General features: G+C 34.2%; 1 protein-coding gene across 4 annotated transcripts in view; it reads right to left on the bottom strand.

Annotated features, from left to right (window-relative positions):
• Positions 1 to 1,018: 1,018 nt before the first annotated feature.
• The window catches only part of IFT46 (intraflagellar transport 46), a 214,716-nt gene continuing 195,001 nt past the window's right edge, over positions 1,019 to 20,733 (bottom strand). For all 4 annotated transcript variants that reach the window (XM_090411983.1, XM_090411982.1, XM_090411981.1 and 1 more), the window contains 4 exons: positions 15,037 to 15,103; positions 14,582 to 14,642; positions 11,905 to 11,990; positions 1,019 to 1,178 (listed from right to left, as the gene is read on the bottom strand). In XM_090411983.1, coding sequence (XP_090268109.1) covers positions 1,089 to 1,178; positions 11,905 to 11,990; positions 14,582 to 14,642; positions 15,037 to 15,103 — 304 coding nt within the window. In that variant the 3' untranslated portion in view covers positions 1,019 to 1,088. The remainder of the gene's footprint in view (positions 1,179 to 11,904; positions 11,991 to 14,581; positions 14,643 to 15,036; positions 15,104 to 20,733) is intronic.

Here is a 20,733-nt window from a genome sequence, read left to right as displayed (position 1 = left end):
GATAGAAATAGATGCTCTATTTTCTCACTGACATGTATATATGTGTGTATAATAGGCTATTTTTACAGTAGCAAATATATATTTCATTTCAAAATATATATAAAACCACTTTTATAACTGATTTGTACAAAAATAAACCCAATTTTGTATAATGGGGGCATTACAAAATTTATGTCTTGCAAAGTGGGCAATGGCCCAAAAAAGTTTCTGAACCTATGGTCTAGATGATGGAGAAGATAAGAGTAACTTGAAGGCAGTTTTTAAAAACTCAAAAAATTTTCTGAGTATCCCAGATGTACAAAATGGCAATTGATTTCCTTTGGAGATAGGTAGCGTGTTCTGTTGATTTTATGAATGAGGAAGTCATTGGGTTAGAAGTATCATAGATGTGATTATCAACAGAAATCAACATAGGATAATCTGAGCAATTAATGATTCTAGTGAGATTAGCTAAGGTTTTGCCATAGTGTCAAGGAAAGGCAGCCTATTGTTTTCAATTTCAAGGTTGAAATGGATCCTCATGTGTTGGCTCTTGAGGTGTGTTAAAATGTTTGCACCATATCTCTGACTTGTAGCCAAACGGAGAACACATCATCTACATAGCATAGTCATATGCAGAATGTCAGTATCTTTAAGAATCAGATCTGACAAGCAAATAGAATGCTTGAACATGTGAGATCTCCACCATACAAGGTGATGATATTACACTATCATCCAAAGACCTCAAACACCCATGTCTTCATAGTATCAAACTAGATGATACAGTGAGAGGCAATTATATTTTAATCTTTGCCAACACTTGTTATAAGAAACTAAAAAGTCCTGACTAAAGTTCTGCAAGCACAAAGGTTCCCCATTCTAAAGAAAATTCACTAGAAAAAAAGAAATGTTCTATGCCAAATTTTTTTTTAGATATCCATACTCTGCATAGTGCTTAATTATATGAATGTGATACATTTAGTACCTTCTCTGCATTATAGAAGTGAAGAAGATTTAAAGCAATTAATGATATTTCACATCTGCACTAAATCATTTTATTGTAAATAAATAAACAACTGGTATATTCCTAGAAGAAAAATATTACATAACTACAAAACTAAATGGTTAGCTTGTTCTTCTGCATTTGATGACTTCGTAGAGTTATCAAGAACATTTTCCATGGCTAGTGTCTTGAAATGCTAAAATAAATAAATAAATATGCATATTAATTCACCTCAATTCTTATCTAATAATTTACTTTCTAGCAGGCTTCTTGCCTGTATTAATATATGTTATGAAAAAATAAGAAATTGTGGAAATTTCAAGATGTGGCCAATTGATTTGTAGTTGGATATCCTTTTACAAGAACAGGTCAAATTAATTTCTCCTCTGAATTTTTACAACAAAATAAAACATCCCCATTTATGAGGGAGAACACAGACAAAGCATCTGAACACTGAAAGAAGACAATTCAAGACTCCCCAAAAAAGATACTCTTATACTACCTGGAGGACAGGACACACACACACAGAGAAGTCATGGAATGAGACCAAACCAGGCAATGCACCTAAATCCCTGGAAGGATGATGAGTACTCAATTCAAACATATGTTGATCATATTATTATATGGGTACCTCTATGGAATCCAAAGACCCAACTGATTCAACCTCTCCTTGAACCTAATCTATTAATTCACAACTCTCCAAGTGAAAAATCTAGTCCTCATGCCATTACTAACCACACTTTTACTCAACTTCGAGGAATTACCTATGTTCTGCTCCCCAGAGCCAAGCACTGGAACATTTCCCTTTTGAATGCATCAAATCAATCCTATAAAACCTTTTAAGTAACTTAAATGTTTCTATCATATCTCCTCATTTTTACCCAACTAACTCCTGCGATTCGCACACCCTCAATTTATCTAAATTGTGAATGTTCCACAGATCACTCACCATCTTGGTTGCTCATTTCTGAATCCTCTCCAGCACTTCTTTATCCTCAAGAAAACCATGAGACCAGACCTGAGCACAATAATCCAGATGTGGGTATATCAAGGCTTATAACGATGAATGACAACTTCCTGGTGTGTTCTTCAATAGCCAAGCATGTCCTCTAAACTTCAACTCTCTGTCTACCACCACCCCTAAATCCCTAGTTTCAGCTATTTCCTGGAGTACAGTTCCATCAATGATAAGCTATTTATCCAAAAATACATAACTTTACATTAAACTGACATTCGTTTTCTTTTGCCCATACTGATAGTTGATTTGAATCATCCTGCAGGCTTTCCACATCACCCTGATTCACTATTACTTATACATAATTTTGCACCATCAGCAAACAACTGAATATTTTCTATATCATTTATGTACAAATTAAACAGTAGCATTCCTAGCACTGAACCTTGCAGCATACCACTAGCTTTTGTCTGGATTCTGCTCCTCTGTATACCACTTTTTGATATCTTTTCAGCAGCCATGATCTTATCCCCATAACCAGTGCAAAATACAGAATAATTGTGTAGACATTATCCCTTATCCAACTTGGCTGTCACTCCACTATAAAAAGTTAGTAATTTACTAACTTTTTTTAACTCACAACCCTTCACAAAGCCATATTCCCCCTCAAAGTATTATGTATCCACCCATTCCTGAATTTTCCAGTACCTTTACCACCACTCGAGATCCTGATTGCAGTAGCAAATTATAGACCAGTCTTAAAATAGTTCAAATAAACTTGAGATGCTGCTGTTAGTTCTTTTCATAAATGTGCATGAATTTGCCATGTAATATACTGCACAAAAATAAAGGATTCTTCTTTTACTAGTTTATGACATTAATAATATATAATTTTAAGTTTGTAATTTTTTGCCATGAAGTCTATTTTGACATCACAAACCATCACCCACCCACTGTCATACCTTCTATTCAACTCACTCATTGCACACCTGCCTCCTCTTTTTTTTTTAAACTGTACATAACTATTATCCAGAATCTGTGGAAGTTAAAGTCAAATGACTGGTAACTAGGAGGAGACTTCCACACTGCCTTTAAGGAATGCAGAGAATAACTGCAACTTCTGGCGTAATGCCCAATCCTTACCTACATGTTGTATCCTGTTAGTAGGTATCCACTAGGTACTGAAAGAACAAGAGTGGGCTGACAATTTGGGACTTAGCCAACCAAATTCCCTTTATTGACTTAAACCACAAATACACACGATGAGATTTTATGCTGGCTGGGGGGTGCTGCCTGGTTAAAAACTCCCCTACTGTTTCCCTGAGGGAACTAGAATGAACAGTGAAAAGTCAACTAATGGAACAAACTCTAACTCAACACCTAGAAGAAGAATAAACTTAACATCCAAAGAACTAGAAGAGTATTATATGGACAAAATAGTTGAGATCTCATTATCTGGTAAGCATAAGATGTTATATTTGTGCAATAATGATCCCAGAAAGGAAGAAGAAATGATAGCATTCATGCCAGACATGAAGATAAACTTCTTGATTGGAAGGAAGTTTGAGATAGAGTTATGTGGACAAACTTCAAAATAGGAAAATGGACAATTAAAATTATTTGTGCCCATGGTCCCATAGAAGGTTCTCTTAAGGAAGAAGAGAAATCATGCTGGTTCAAGATACGACTGTTTAGAAGATTTGAAATTGGAAGCAAACCATTAGTTATTAATTTTAATCTTACTTAAAACTAATTATTTTTAAACCTTACTTGCATATTGCTCTTTCAATGTGATAAATTTGAGCAGCTTTTTTACAGGTATAATGTAGTATCAGTTATACAAACATTATTGAAGAAAAAATGTAAGAGACCTACATACAAAAACTGAAGATAAGGATATCCTAGATGTATTGAGTAATTACTTTGAAAGACTGTTAAACAAACAAGCAGTAAAAGAACAGCAGCATATAATTTTCAAGAGGAATGCAAAGAGGAGTAACATATCCATACTTGGGGTAGAAAAACCCGTCAAAAACTTGATATGTGGAAAGGCAGCTGAAGTAGATGATATTTGACCAGAGATACTTAAATATGGAGGTATAAAAATTTTGCAATGGCTATACTGCATAATTCAGATGGCCCAGCCAGAAGATCAAAGCTCAGATGATTGGAATAGAACTTACATAGTTCCCATCTATTTAAAGAAAAAAAGGGAAATAAAGCTGAATGTGAGAATTATAGAATTTCTCTACTAAGTAGTATCCGGATAAAATTTATGCAGACATACTAGAAAAGAGGTTCAGAAAAAATTGTGGAAGAGAAATTTGTATTTTCATCAGGCAGTGAATATTTATATTCACTGCCTGGATATTCCATTCCATTCTGCTGTTGTTCTATGTAGTTAATTAAATTCTGCAAATGTAGCCTTTAGTTAATAGTGTTTATATATTCTCTCTCTCTTTTTTTTTTTTTTTGACATTAAAATTTGAATCCTAAAAAAACCCCATGCTATTCAAGTTTTGTGAAGTCAAAAACTGCATACTAATGGAGTTCTTAAACTCCCCTGGGACATATTCAAAGGTCAAAATTCTGCCAATTACAACATATGACCTCATTTCACAAAATAGAATGGACAGGAAGATAGGGTAGATGGGTTAAAATTTATAGCAGATGTCTACACGAAAATGGCATTGTGTATACAGAGTCACCACTAATTGCCATTCTACATTGGTACCCAAGGCAATTAGAAATCAGTCAACCACATCATACCAAAATTAACAATTCTATTAAAATATGATTTACATGTAAAACTTAAAAAATGGATTTCTTCATATTGCTGTAATCCTGAATCCTCCTATCCCACAGAAGAATTAAATAAAATATGAATCTTCTTCTTCTTATTGTGCTATCTTCTATCGAAGGTCAGCGACCATCTTGGCGAACAAACTGCGATCTTGTATTAATCTGAGCAGTTGTGCACTGCTCTTTCCTGTCCACGTCTTGATGTTGTCAAACCATGATATTCTTTTTCTTCCTCTAGTTCCTTTGCCATCAATTCTTCCTACCAAAATAGTTTGTAGAAGTTGGTATTTGCTGTTTCTCATGATGTGTCCAAGATATGATGTTTTTCGTTTCTTGATTATTTGTACAAGATGTTTAGCTTTGCCAATGGATTTTAATGCATCTTCATTGGTAATTTTTTCTGTCCATGATATCTTTAGCATTCTTCTGTATAGCCACATCTCAAAGGCTTTGATTTTCTTGATGGTTGTCGCCTTCAATGTCTATGTTTCAACTCCATAGAGCAGAATAGACCACATGTAGCATTTCAGCATTCGGCATCTGACTTCCATGTTTAGGTCTTTATTGCAGAATAGTGTTCTCATTTTCATGAAGGACTGCCGTGCAACTTCAATCCTTGTCTTTATATCTCTTTCTGGATCCCACCGTTCATTAAGCCAGCAACCAAGATATTTATATCTTGACACTTGATCAATATTTTTTGAGTGTCAGTTTCATTGATGAGGCTGGATGTTTGCTGATGATCATGTATTTTATCTTGTTGATGTTTATATTTATTCCCATTCTTTGGCTTTCTATGTATACTCTGTCAACGAGTTTTTGGAGATCCATAATGTTATTTGCAATTAGCACGGTGTCATCTGCATATCGTAGGTTGTTAACAATCTTTCCATTTATTGTGATTCCCTCTGGACATTCTTCCAATGCTTTTTTAAAGATTACCTCTGCATATATGTTGAACAGGAGTGGTGAGAGCACACATCCTTGTCTCACTCCTCTTTTGATGCTAATATCACTGGTGGTAATGTTGTCTAATTGAACGGTAGCTGACTGATTCCAATACAGATTTGTTATTAGTCTTGTGTCTTGTTCGTCTAGCCTTATTTGTTGAAGGATTTCTATTAAGTTGGTGTGTCTGACTTTGTTGAATGCTTTTTCAAAATCTATGAAACACATAAAGACAGATGTCTGTTTTTCTATGCATTTTTGTATCACAAATATTTGTATCAAATATGAATCACTTTGTTGTATAATGGATATTAAGAAACTGCCATCCAGAAAATCATCAATCATTCTTCAGTCAGACTAATGCAAAAACGACTTTCTATATATATATGGAAGCATGGATTTGGAGAAATGCAAACAGTACATTATCCATTTTTGTGGTCTGTATTAAATATTCACTTAAAAGTCCTGGCTAGGTATACACCCGGCTATATATTATTATCCTTCATACAAGACAGGTATTATCAAAAGTCTTGTACGCAGGACACACACAATTTCCTCTTTGGACACTCTTCTAGCAGAACAATTAAATAAAATATGAATCACTTTGTTGTATAATGGATATTAAGACATCATCGTCCAGAAAATCATCAATCCCTGCACACCTTGAATGTACTAAATCTTATGACATCTGGTCAGTCACAGGAGCTGTTTTTAGAGCCTTGAGCTTAAGTTACTAGATATGTTGTGATTTAGTATATATTGCTTTTCAACTTGCAGATAATTAAAACTTAAGTAAATTACATTTGGCAGAGTACTGTTTACAAGACAATAATTAGTTGACTTCTATGAGATACTTCAGTTTGAATGCTCTAAGTCATCGTATGTTACACTTTTGTGCAGGCCTACACATTTTACTGCGTAAGCTTCCATAACTGATAATCGCGTGGAATAGGTTGATTGCTCCTTATTCCCAGTGGTATTGCATGTGTTTACGGGGCTGGTTTGCCTGCTTTGCAGGATGAAAAACCCCAGATAAACTGGAGGAAAAAACCCTGCTGTCCACGCCCAATACTGGCTAACTTGGCTATGGCTGAGAAAGATCCTTAAGATCCTCGTGTCGTTGATGGGAATCGAACCCAGGACACTCCTTCCCCAGGCATATGGTTGCAAAGTGCAAAGACACTAGGCTAACATGCGGGCATGCTCTAAGTACAAGAGTAATAACTTACAGAATTGCTGTATATTATAATACTAGATGTAAGTTGTGAAGTAAGACTGACAACAATTGTGATATATCACCACTGATGGAAATTATATTTTCTAGAGCATGCCACTTTCATAAGAAATGAATGAGCAAAGGTCCCAGCTTCTGGCCATTATTTGGCTAGACGACAAACCATGACATATGAGGAAGGGGAAAACCAATCCTGGATGTCAAGTAGGATTAACATCGTGATGTGGAACTTGAATAGCGACTTTAAAAGGCAGAGTAGGCAACAAATCATTGGTGTCAGGTAGGATGAATTAACATCATGATCTGGAGCTTGAATAAGTTGTCAGTGTGGTCAAAGGATAATGAATTGTTTTTCTTTTAATGTGGCTAAATGTAAAGTTATTCAGTTTGGATTGAAAACATTTTAGTCGTCATCATCAAATTCCTGACATGTACCCTCAAGGGGACAGGATATGATAGTAATGATGTAAATTTTCCTCTAAATCAATCTGTTACCTGTCAAGACTCAAACATTATAATATCTTATATTTCTGTCTTCTAAGGCACTTTTTACTGTATCAATCCACCTATATCTTGGTATATTTCACCTGGCAGAAGCACTTCTTTTGCTAATCTTTCCTCTCCCATTCTGTTAAGTTACCATACCATGTGAGATTAGCTTTGCTAACGCATTCCTGAATGCTAAGTCATGTTCTTTCCTAATATCCTTATTTTTAATATGAATTGCCATTGATGCCATCTGTTCATGCTCCTAGTCTTTCTCAGGACACTCATATCTGCAGTCTCTAGTCTTTGGTCAAGTGTCTGATTTCTAACCTACCTCACAGATCCTTAAGTTAAAATTGGTTTGAACATTGTCTTGTATACAGCTAATTTAGTTTTAATTTTCACTAATTTCTCTCTTATTCCATATAAATTTATTCAGTTGACTTCTTACCGTATGAGCTTTGTTGATTCTAATGAAGGAGATACAAATCCTTTGATGTTTATCTGCCAGTAAGCGAAACTCTAAGAACTAGGACTAAGATCTATGAGTTTCATACCGAAAAACTATCGGCAAACCCAAGTGTAAGTAACCACTTGGTAGTACAACACCAAGGCAACCCGTATCAAAGGTGGAGCAAGCTCCCTCACTATCTTTGATATTTTCTCATAATGTAAAAACACAGCCCCTAGGGGATGTAATACTGTAATTACATTATGAGGAGAGGTGACTACCCAGGCTGGTTTCAACCTTTTTTGAGGTCTCATCAGTGAGTAAGTAGACCTGGAAGATAACAAGGTTTAAGTGAAAAGAACTTGCATACCTTCACTATACGAATGCCATAACATAGAATGAAAGCTAAAAGGCTATTTTTCTGGCAACCTTAATAATAATGAAGGGGATACAAATCCTTTGATGTTTATTTGCCAGTAAGCATTAAGCAGTAAACATCAAAGGATTTGTATCCCCCCTTCATTATTATTAAGGTTGCCAGAAAAATAGCCTTTTGGCTTTCATTCTATGTTATAATATGCAGGCACACCTTTATGGCATTCGTATAGTGAAGCTATGTAAGTTCTTTTCACTTAAACCTTGTTATCTTCCAGGTCTACCTACTCACTGATGAGACCTCAAGAAAGGTTGAAACCGGCCTGGGTAGTCACCTCTCCTCATAATGTAATTACAGTATTACATCCCCTAGGGGCTGTGTTTTTACATTATGAGAAAATATCAAGGATAGTGAGGAAGCTTGCTCCACCTTTGATAAGCGATGCCTTGGTGTTGTACTACGAAGTGGTTACTTACACTTGGATTTGCCGATAGTTTTTCGGTATGAAACTCATAGATCTTAGTCCTAGTTCTTAGCGTTTCACTTACTGGCAGATAAACATCAAAGGATTTGTATCCCCTTCATTATTATTAAGGTTGCCAGAAAAATAGCCTTTTGGCTTTCAATCTTTGTTGATTCCGTTGTCTATTTCCATAATTAATTTACCATCTTCACTAAAAATCGTGCCTAAGTAGCTGAAATGTTTTACTTGTTCTATAGGTTCTCCATTCACAATGCAGTTTATTTTTGATGCTTCTGCCTATTTTCATTGTCTTGTTATTGCTGACATTCATACCATATTAATTTAGTCAGGGAATCTTGCAGACTTATAGCAGATTTATTTAGAAGTATAACATCATCTGCATAAATCAGAGAACTAATATTAACATCTCCAATTTTGATATCAGGCTTAATATTACTTTCCTTCATAATGTGATCCATATAGATAATGAATAACAGAGAGGATAATGTAAATTCTTGTCTGACACGAGATTTAACATAAAACCATCTTCCTGTACTTCCTTCAATTCTAACTGCTGACTTACAACTCGAATAAAGACTAAGTACTACTTGATATAATGCTCCATTGACACCATACAACTGTATCATTTTGAATAGCTTTTCTCTTGGCACCTTGTCATATGCCTTTTCCAGATCTTTGTTATGTTCCCACGATTTCGCGTCAAGTGCAAATCTGATCCTGATAGCCTCTATTTGGCCTGAATCCACCTTACTGTTCATCAAGCTTCTCTTCCACGATCCTTCTCAACCCTTTCTCAAGTATATTTGCATAAATCTTACCAGGAACACTCAGTAGAGAAATACCTCTTTAATTCTCACATTCAGTTTTATTTCCTTTTTTATATATGGGTACTAGAGAGAGATCTACTCCAATTAACTGGAATTCGTCCCTCTGAACTATGCAGTGCAGCCACTGTAAGATTTTTATATCTCCATACTTAAGCATTTCTGGTCGAATATCATCTACACCAGCTGCCTTTCCACATTTCAGGCTTTTAATGGCTTTTTCTACTTCACATATGGATATGTATTCCTGATTGCATGCCTGTGGAATGCAATCAGGAATACATATCATAATTAATTTACCATTATGAATACAATCAGTGACTACTGTGCTGTCACTGATTATTTCATTTAGCAATTTTTTAAAGTAGTTACTCCATATCTCAAGGATATCTTTTTCTCCAGTTTTCATGTCACCTTTATCTCTAATTCCTTTCACAGCACTCTTTTCTCCATTTCTGAGCTTCTTCAACAACCTCCAGAATATCTTGCCACCTTCTTGGGTATTTATTTTCTATGTTCTTACCAAATTTTTCCCATGAATTTTGTTTAGCTTTCTTACATCTGTCATTCTTTAAGAGCATAAGCTGACTTATTTGCCAGGAACTTTTGTTATGCTTTCTTATTTTCTTTCACTGCATCCAACTTCCTGTGTCCACCATGAAGTTCTGATTTTTCTATCCTTGCAGACAACCTCATTTCATGCCTCTCTGGCTGAATCAATCAATGTTTTCTTCAGGGCTTGCAACTGAATCTCCAAGGTTGGGTTCCTGTTCTCAAACTTTCATTTTTTTTGAATAATGTTTGTGTATTTTAGTTCATGTCTGAGAGCTGTTCAACTTTTATTCCCTTCAAAACTTCCTTACATGTTCTTCTTTTCAATATGAAATTCAATTTTATCCTGCTCAAGACTAAGTGGTGATCACTTCCAATTTCAAATCCTCTGTATGCTCTAGTGTCCTACACCAGGAAGAAAAGATCACTATCAACAATAACAGTGTCAATGAGACTTGTCTTATTCTTTGCTTCTTCTCTTCATGTGAATTTGTGCACATTTTTATGTTAGAACATAGTGTTAGTAATAACCAGTCCATGTCCCGAGCAGAAATCCAACAAGTATTTGCCATTATTATTTATTATTATTAGCTTTGCTCTTTTCTCCAAATTTTTCCAAAATATTTCTGTTTGTTTGACAATCATTTCCTACTCTGCTATTTACATCCCCAACGAGGACCAACTTTTCATTTTTCATGGTGTCATTTGCTTTCTCTGAAGCCTCAAAAAATTCCTCCACTTCTACCTTAGTAGAACTTTTGTGGGACCATAGACACAAATAAGTCTCATTCTCCGGTTCTCCAGTACGATATTTGCCCACATCACTCTACTTGATATGGCCTGCCATTCAAGAAGATTAGCTTCATATTTAGTGTTGAATATTATGGCTACTCCTTTTTTTTCCTTGATTGTCATTGCCTGAATTTAACATTTTGTATTTATTGCTCAGAAACATCTCACCAGATTTTGTTTCGGAGTGTTAAAAATGATATCAGGATGGTGGGAAAATGATTATGAATTCAGATTGAGAATTTGTAGACTGCATATGTTAGCAAACAGGAAAAACAGGGATGATATGATTGACACTTATTTTTGAGATTGAAACTTCTGAAGTGGTCATACAGGATTTCATTTCATGGAATTTTTCATTTTATGGGGGGATAGGGGAAGACAAGAGTGTCTCATCGGAAGCTGAGAATGAATGCAGTCAAGAAAGGGGAGAGAGCTAAATTTTTCTCCCATAGTGGTGCGTGATTGTTTGGATTCCTACTGGATGTTATGCGTGCAAGTAGTGTGAATGAATTCAAGAACAAGTATGACAGCTGCCGCATGTATATGTGGCCTCCCTCGATGAGTCCCTGACTCCCTGGAAGTCTCTCTTAATAATAATAATAATGTTGCAGTCATCCTGTTACAATGCTATATTTTGTATTCATAAGAGGAAACAGACAATGCAAGTCTTCACACCATGCAAATGATTATTTTTCACATGTAATGCTCCAAAGTCATTCAGTAATCTTGCATTCAGTGGACATTACCTTTTTATATGCAGGATATCCGAATGTGATTTTAATGGCATACCTAGAATTATAATCTGTCTGTGTTTTGAAGTGATGGCATCAATATGTTGCGGTTATTGTCTATAGTTTAATGGAGTGCATTCCAGTAATGAATGCGCTTTTTTTCTTTTTAAACGAAAAAAAAAAAAAAGAGTTTAATTTGTATTAAATACCTTGTAAAAGCTTAAAAGAACTTGAAATAATCTAGAAATTTATGTCTCTCAAAGAAGTAATCAAAAAGAATTACTTACTGGTGAATTCTTGAATTCACAATACAAGGTAAATAATACATGAAGAGACTGAATCTTTTGTCTATACACTGGTATATCAAGAAGTGCTAAAAAAAATTAATAAATAAATAATATGATTTTAAAAAAGTTTATTAAATGAAAGAATAACAATTATTTTTAACCATCAGAAGATAATCCACCTTTATAAAACTTAAATTAGAACAATTAAAAGCTTGCTTTATATTTTTAGTGGTTTCAGAGATATGTTAGGAAACTTTTGGTATTAAATTTCTTATGCACTAGTGTAATTTAGAAGAAACAATCCAGAATGTCTCACTTTTGTTACAGTATATTTCACTAGAAGTCTCACTCACCATAAGCTACTGAAAAGCCATGGCATTAATCTACTGCAACAGGAGTTCACTAGAACCAATCTTCTATTATAACAACTCTTGTTAGTATGAGTTTCCTATAGCAAAACGTGGGTAAACAGACTGGCATATACAATCAAGTGGATAATATACCTGCTCTCCAACCAACAGACTATGGATTCAATTCCTGCCATGGTCATGAATGCCTTTAGGTGGGAAATGAAATTCATCACCTGATGTGACACACTGCCGAATTATTGGCTTTTGCCAAGAAGGAGCATAGCATATGTAGAACATCACAGGCGATTATAATGAACTGAAAAGGCATGCTTGAAATGCCTTGAAAAAAGACCTTAGTTTCTGGATTATGTAAAAAATAAAAAAAAATACATTATCTCATAGTATTGATGCACTATAAATATACAGCCTTTTGTGGATGGAGTCATATAATAATAATCCAGATGCATTTACATTTTGGGCTTTTATGGTTTTTTTTTTTAATAATGTAATGTACTCACAATTATATTTCTCCTGGATATTTTCTGCCATTGTTCAGTAGCTGGTTATCTCATTCAATAACATTTTGAAGGATTTTCTTAGTATGTCAACCTCTCCCTCCCACAAAACAGCTATTCCAACCTATACACATGGGTATCATGTTCAGGCATAAGTTCAAACTAGTCCCATTGTTATACTAGATTGTTGTTGTCTCATGTACTGTGACAAACTTTTTTGTGCTCTGAAGATGCTGAATAGAATACCAGCAAAATATCAGCAGTAAGATAATACATAATTATTTTCTTATCAGTCTGTATTCTCATCTATACCTTTAAAATTAATCAACATGTACGACAAACATATAAGCCTTTCCACACGTTTGAAAATTCTTGACAGGCATTAATGAGATCAGCAAGACAAAGGACTCGGTGTTATTAGAATTAAGCTTAAGACTGGTTCTTGATGGCGAAATAATTGAAGTCAGCAAATCTGAGCATCTAGGGCGCATAATATGGCAAGAACAACAGTCAGAAACTTAGTCTGGATAGATATATCTATCACCCAAGAAAAAAAGCTAATGATCTCAGATCTTGTTTATTTATAATGACTTATGGTATGGTAGCAAAAGTTGAAACTGAAAGAAAAGGCCTTCTGAAAATAGAGTGAACTTTGATGAGATGAATGGATAATGTGCTGGGTTTGACAGATCTTCAGAGTTCAGCTTCCAACTAAAGCTCAACAAAGGCCACCTTGCAGCAATTTGTGTGGTATGCATGTACAATTATCTCTCACTACGGTGAACTCCTAGGGATTACAGGAATTGTTTGTTACAGTGGATAGTTTGCTATAGTGAATTTCCTTTAGTATAACACTGTACTCACAAGGTTTTGGTCAGAACTTTCCAACAGTTTATTTTGACGTGTTTTCTTATAATGGTGTTTGCTATGGTGAATGTCAACTAAAACACTGCAAGAGTTCAAAACAGAGGTGCCATTATATGGCTAATGAAATTATGATATGGCACCCAATAATACAAAATGAAATGATGTTTATAAGCTCAGAATGCTTACAGTAATTATTACATAGACAGATACAGTCAGGCAGCAATGCAACTGCCAGCCAAATGGTGAAATGACTATATACTTCCTTCCTATCCATAATTGTACCTATGTTAATATAAACATTTTATGTTAAAATCAATCAAGGAATCAATCCCCTGACGTTTCGTAGCTTTTGGGACACTTGTGTGTGTATATATATATATATATAAATGTATCTCACAGATAAAAATACTATCAAAATTTGATAAGAGAGAATTTTCACAATATCCTTAGTACTGTAATAAATTATCTGTTATAATGTTATGCATTCCTCACCCCACCCTACTATCAAAAGGTTTAAAGTTTTTTTTTTTCAACTCATAGCACATCTATTTTCATTCTCCACTAACATTACTAAAGCAATTAATTCACTTTTTTATTTTAATAGTAACGATTTTTGATGTTTATTAGAAGCAGTGATTCACTATCAATGAGTTCTTGACTAAATCACTTAGATTTAGTCAAACACATCAATATCACTACTAAAGTACGATAAGTAATTCATCGACACATAGGCAAGAATACTAGTTAATGCTGTAATCCAAAAGTGCAAGTTGAACTTATATGACCCACAGACAAGAATATTATTTTCAACTGCAACAAACTGTATGAATTACTGACAAAGAAAAGGTTATATAAAGCTTAAAACTTCACATAACCTAATGCAAAAAAGTCCCTAAGCAACATAACATATCTTGATGAATGCAGATAATACTTAAGCATACTTACCACACATGATGTCAACATACTCTTCTAGAGAACAGTCTACATCGGCTGAGGGAAGGCCAACCTATAATTTTTAAATATAAAAATTAAACATTACTTAAACACAAATTCAAATTAAGATGGAAAATAACATCATTACACAAATAAAACTACAATCACAACCATGCCAAAGTAAAAGGCATATTTTTGCAAACATCCTATAAAAGAAAATATCAAACATTTGACTACATGACAAGTTTTATAAATACTGGCAGGTCTTGGTTAAAGAACTGACAGCAGTAAGTAGTATAAAAAAAATTAGCAAAATTCAAATTCTGTCAAATGCAAAGTATTAACTTCAAGTCAGCAATTGCATAAACTGTTAAAATATATTCATTCATACATTCATGATATTTATTTAATATAAATTTATAGATTTTCATAAATAAATAATGATATGTTTAAATCAATTTACTCACCACTTTCAAGAGCTCTTCAAATTCTGATGGCCATTCTTGCATTAAACTGTCTATGTCAGGCATATTTCTGAAAAAAGAATAACTTCTACATGATGTGCCATGTGGAGGATAAGAAGAAATATGTTGATTTATTATTATCATGTGACACTTCCAAAGAGTCCAATGACTCATTGTGGGAGGGCACTCTACTCCACTACTTTAACCACTAACTACACACTATGACAATGCTACCACTAACTATTCACAATGTCATCTACTACCCACTGCCACTTATAGTATTTTTGATTGTAAATTGTGTGTTCTCTTGGCTGATTTCCCTATAAGCAAGATGAAAAACCCAAATTTCTTTTGGAGAAAACACTGCTGCCTCTGTATGAGATCAACTAACTCACTTTCAACTTAAAAAGTCCACATAAAGATGTCTCTCATCATGATGAGAATCAAACAGAGGTCTTTTCCAACTGAAGGGCATAATGTACTATTGTTCTTCCAAATGCACTATTTCTTGAACAGCTTGATGACCTGCTTAATAGAAGGTTGTCTATTAAGCAGGTCATCAAGCCTATGGAGAAGACAGAGTGTGAGAAGTTGTTCCAGAGAACAGAGAGATGGGAAAAAAAAGTATTTTTACACTTTTAGAAGTGGAGGAAAGATGGTTGCTAGTTCAATAGAACATTGACAACAAACTTACCAATGAAACAAGTTTAAGGCAGAAGAAGTGATTCTTGAGAGAGGGTCATCTATTAAGCAGGCCGACCTCTTCTGGATAGCATCAAGTACTCAGAGGGAGATTTTAATTGCACAAAACCAAATGCATGGTGCATCTAAAACCACACTGGGAACTGTGGCTGTTTAATAACACAGTAATGGGCAGGACATTTATAACTACACAGGTATTTATTATATTGAAATTTCTGCTATAAAAGTGCTTCTGTTCATACCTCATATGAACTTGATGAATCAGGGTTTTGATAGTGTCCAACTTTTGCAAAGAATGATGAGATGTAGCAATGATGTTTCATCCTGGGTCATCAATTAAGCAGACCAACCTCTTCTGGATAGCATCAAGCATTCAGAGGGAGTTTATAAATGGCTGGTGTTCTTTCTCTAGACTGTCATCAAGTTTGTCTAAAATGAGCAAATCTAGGAACAGCAGACAATACTGGTTTCAATTTCTACAATAATAAATTGGATTCTGACATCCAGAGTTAATCTTTTGGAGAAAGACATCCCATTTTGATAATAAAGCAAAAAGTACTGTAACAGTAACATCTACAAAGTGGAACCATATGGAAGGACTAGGAGTAAAGGTATTCAGAATGTTGTGTCAAAATGTGTAACAGTGAAAAGAGAAAGATTAGACAACTCACTGTTGTTCCTTCAATTCATCTGTGAAGTTTTTTTTTTTTGCTGACAAGAGAAATAAATGGTATTCACTGTCAAATGTAAAATCAATATTAAATAGCAATCTGGAGCTCCTTCCATCTTCACTAATTTCAGACACCATTACATAATGCATATGGGTGTCCAGAATTACCGAGCCAGCATTAAATTTCAGAATAACACTGGCTATTTCTCTTCTGATTTTTTTTTTTAAATAAACAAAATTAAGAAACAATGGATTCTTCAATCTCTCCTATTTCTATTACAATGGACATTTTGAACAGCACTTTATGAGAATCTTTATTTCCCATTCCACTTTACAGATGACAATCTATACAACAAAGAATCTAGTTTACTCTAGAATGAAGTTATTAGACTTTTCTAGCCATGATTCACTTGGAAAAGCATATAACTCAGCAGACCACTAGCCTCATACCCCACCCTTTACTGATAGGTCATGTTTTACCAATAGGGATAAGCTAAGTAGAGAGCAGACTGCACACTCAGGCATATGATAGTGCCACAGTGGCTGATTATGCATATTATTATATTTGATATGAAACAAATTATGCAAAAGAACTTTTTTTAATTAATAGGATTATTTTAATATATCATTTTAATATAAACTGTTTTGAAAATCTGCAAACTAAGATTAAAAAAAAATATGTATTAATAATATTCTCTTGTAGACAAACAGGGTCTACCATGCAGTCCACTAATAAATCTGGAAAGAGAAACAAATACATTTTTCATTCTTAGATTTACTATTCATGATGGCCTACAGTTTCCAATCTACACATCCAATACAGGAAATATAATAATGTTATATTCCACCATTATCCTTCTCAAAAGTTGGGCACCACTGACCATGGATTCAAGGTCATACTTTATGTTTTGCACAAGCACTTTTACAGCAAAAAACTATCATATAATAAATTCACATTTCTCTCCAACAGCTGTAATTCCCAGGTGGTAGTTAAGATATTAAAAAAACTATGGCCTTCATCTCTAATCTTCCAAGAAATTTTATTTATCAATCTGGTCCATCAAATGTTTATCAGAAAAATTGACCATGATCATCTTTATCCATTATTCCATTCAGGAATCTATCAAGCTCCTTCTTTTGCACATTCATTTTATGGTCGGTCAGTGAATAAGTTCTCTCAAAATTATATAATATATCAGATGGTCAAATTAAATCTTGACAAGCATGCAATTCGTTCTAGAAACAGGGTCAACTACTACAAAACACAAGTCATGAACTTACAAAGAAACTATGAAATGCTCTGATTCATCAAGCAAACACAATTAACTAAAGGAATGCTAAATACAATGCAAGGACACACCAAAACTTGGGACTTATGTCTTCTTTCATGTCATTGTTCAATTAAAATATAATCGCTGAAACATTGTTAGTTTCTTCAATTTAAACAAAAAAAAGCAGTAAATAAAATTTTTATCATGACAGCTTTTTTCACAAGTTAACAAAACAAGATGGCAACTACAAACTTACTGACAATATCGTGCTTTCATAATTGTCAGTAGTAAAGTTAATCACAACAAAAACTTCTGTTTCACGTGCTATATTTAGTTTATTTCAATCAGAATGATGGTCTTTTCCTTAACTGTTTATTTCCTTCCAATCACATTCTAAATCCCTACCACACAAAAACATTACACTTAATTTCTTTTTCATTATCAACATTAAGAAATTATAGCAAAACAGATACTGGCATTCAGCCTGCTAAGAAAATTGAACTAAACACATCCACTAGTTGCCAAAGAACTAAAGGGAAAAGACTGTCAATTTTAAATGCGACTAAAATGGTAAAATACACTGCAGTCAACGAATCATAGAATTATTGAAAAGGGAAGTTTCAATTACTACTACTTGAAAATCAAAGTTTAGCTTTCTATGATGAATACTAGTTAATAGTCTGTCATTTTTTTATGGTATTTTTTTTTTTTTTTTAGTATTGCATGAAGCAATTAGTTACCCCCCCCCCCATCAAGTTCTTCACTTCATATAAACAAACATGTTTCTATGGAGTAATTCATCTGTATAGTTGTCAAGTATTCCCATATTCATAAAATGTCAAATACTATGTCACTCCCAGCTATGGGAAAATCTTTCAAACTAGTTATATCTTTCTCTAATGTCTTCATAATCCTATTAAACCAATGTTCCTCTGCCAATTTTGCAGAGAACGAATAAGTGCTGTTTTTACAATAATAATGAGAAGTGCACAAATATGCAAAGTCAAGTAACTGTAAACTAAAGTTACTTGGCTAAAAAACCAACCTTTTTCTCTTTTCTTAATAAATCTTTTTGATCTTGCTGCAGTAGAGCACAGGTGTGCTCTTCCTAGACATGGTTTCACTTTATTTTTTCATGTTTGTGTATGTATGTTGCAATTTATGTTTTATTTCCTGAAGATGTCCCAAAATATCATTAGGATCTAATGGTTAATTCATTCCATTAAACATTCAACATGAGTACTAACCAGTATTTAAGTCTAAACAAGCCAAAATAAGTATAAACAGCATAACATTCCCAAAATGATGTAGGAATACAAGTGCACCAGCTTTATTCTGTTTATGGTAAAAAGATCTCTGCTAATTGTATGCTAGCCTTATCAATACTGACTCAGCCATCTTTTTTTCTTCTTAGTCAATCTCCCCATAGCTGAGGATCTGTGATTTGATATGTTAGTCTTCTTTACATATCTCTGTTATTCTAAGTACATCTTTCTACCTTAGTTCATTCAGAGCAGGAATTTGATCTGACCATCTCCTATGGCAGGGTTTCTCAAATTGTGTTCTGCAGAAAGTGAATAAGTGTTCCGTTATGTCAGTAACCAAGTCATGTATTTTTAAACATGGAAGTAATTCGGAAAAGGGAATACCGCTGTTTATGACCGGTCATAAAAATTGCCTGCAAGCCAGTTACAACAATGAGCAGTATTATCCTCTGTTCTCAAAACTGAATGAAATAACATCTGTGTTGCAAATGTCAGTGACCAAGCCGCATATTTTTAAACATAGAAATATTCATGAATTATTGTTAATTTTTACACATCAAAATCTTTCACCATTTGGGAAAGGAAATACCGCTGTTTATGACTGGTCATAAAAATTGCCTGCAAGCTGATTACAACAATGTACTAATCCTCTGTTCTCAAAACTGAATGAAATAATATCTGTGTTGCAAATGTTACTGACCAATCATCAAGGAAGTATAAAGAAAATTTTTCCACTGAAATTGAAGATCAAGGTAGTCTGTATCCGGTTCTCAAATCTAGTAATAATGAATACTTTCTTTGCAAGTCTGTATTGTAGGGTGAAAGTGCTTGTTTCAAAATCATAGTGCCGTGATTTTTTAAAAGTAACAGGCCTACAGATTTAACTTTTAATATGAATAAGAGACAAGGGACTTTGTTTAATTCTGGTGTTAAGAAATCTCTTATTAAAGGTGTTTGTGATGCACAATCAACAGATAGTGACTCATCCACCTCCAGCCTACAAAGTGATCTCCTGGATGTACAAAAGGAGAGGAAAACACATTCACTCCTAAGTACTTATAATATTATAAATTTTTGGTGATCAGAATGGGATATGTCAATGAAAATCAGCACAAATTAATTTAATGATGTTGGCCTGAAGAAACTACAATATGCTACATTTTGTAGTTTCATTAGTCCAGTGATTGATAACTGATTTAAATGTAATTTTATATTTGTCAACATGTAATACCGTATACATAAATGTACTAATACTCTTTATGATTATGCCATAATTAATTATTAATACCTATTAATACCTTATAAAATAACTAAGGTGTTCCGTGAAAATTTCAGGATTTGTGAAGTGTTCCATTGTAGGAAAAATCTGGGAAGCGCTGTCCTATGGGACCTACCTCTTCCTCTAGCTCCAGGTATGTTGCTCTGCAGCATTCTTCAATGCTGTACCCCTCTCTTCTTGAGATGTGTCCAAAATATCTGAGTATTCTTGTTTCTACCAGGTTGCAGAGACTCATTTCAAGATTCAATTCTCTGATGCTCTGGCTGGTTCTCTGTCCAAAGAACATCCTTCAGGGCCAGATTTCCAAAACTCTGATCTTAATTGTTTTGTCTCAGTCATTAAGACCTTATGTTTTACATAGAATGGTGTGTCTGCAATTCTCCAAATATCGTGACCAACGTTGCACTTGGTGCTTCTAACATTCTTATGCAAGTTTTGTCACCAAAAGTAATCTCTCTTCTAGCCATTGCCCATTAGATAAGTTTGACTGAGCATTACCTACCATGGACATTG

The sequence above is a fragment of the Typopeltis vanoorti genome, chromosome 22, assembly GCF_054136105.1.
Source record: "Typopeltis vanoorti isolate ZY-2024b chromosome 22, IOZ_Tvanoo_1.0, whole genome shotgun sequence".
In the NCBI taxonomy this organism is placed as follows: Eukaryota; Metazoa; Arthropoda; class Arachnida; order Uropygi; family Thelyphonidae; genus Typopeltis; species Typopeltis vanoorti.
This window is presented reverse-complemented; position numbering and strand designations above follow the sequence as displayed.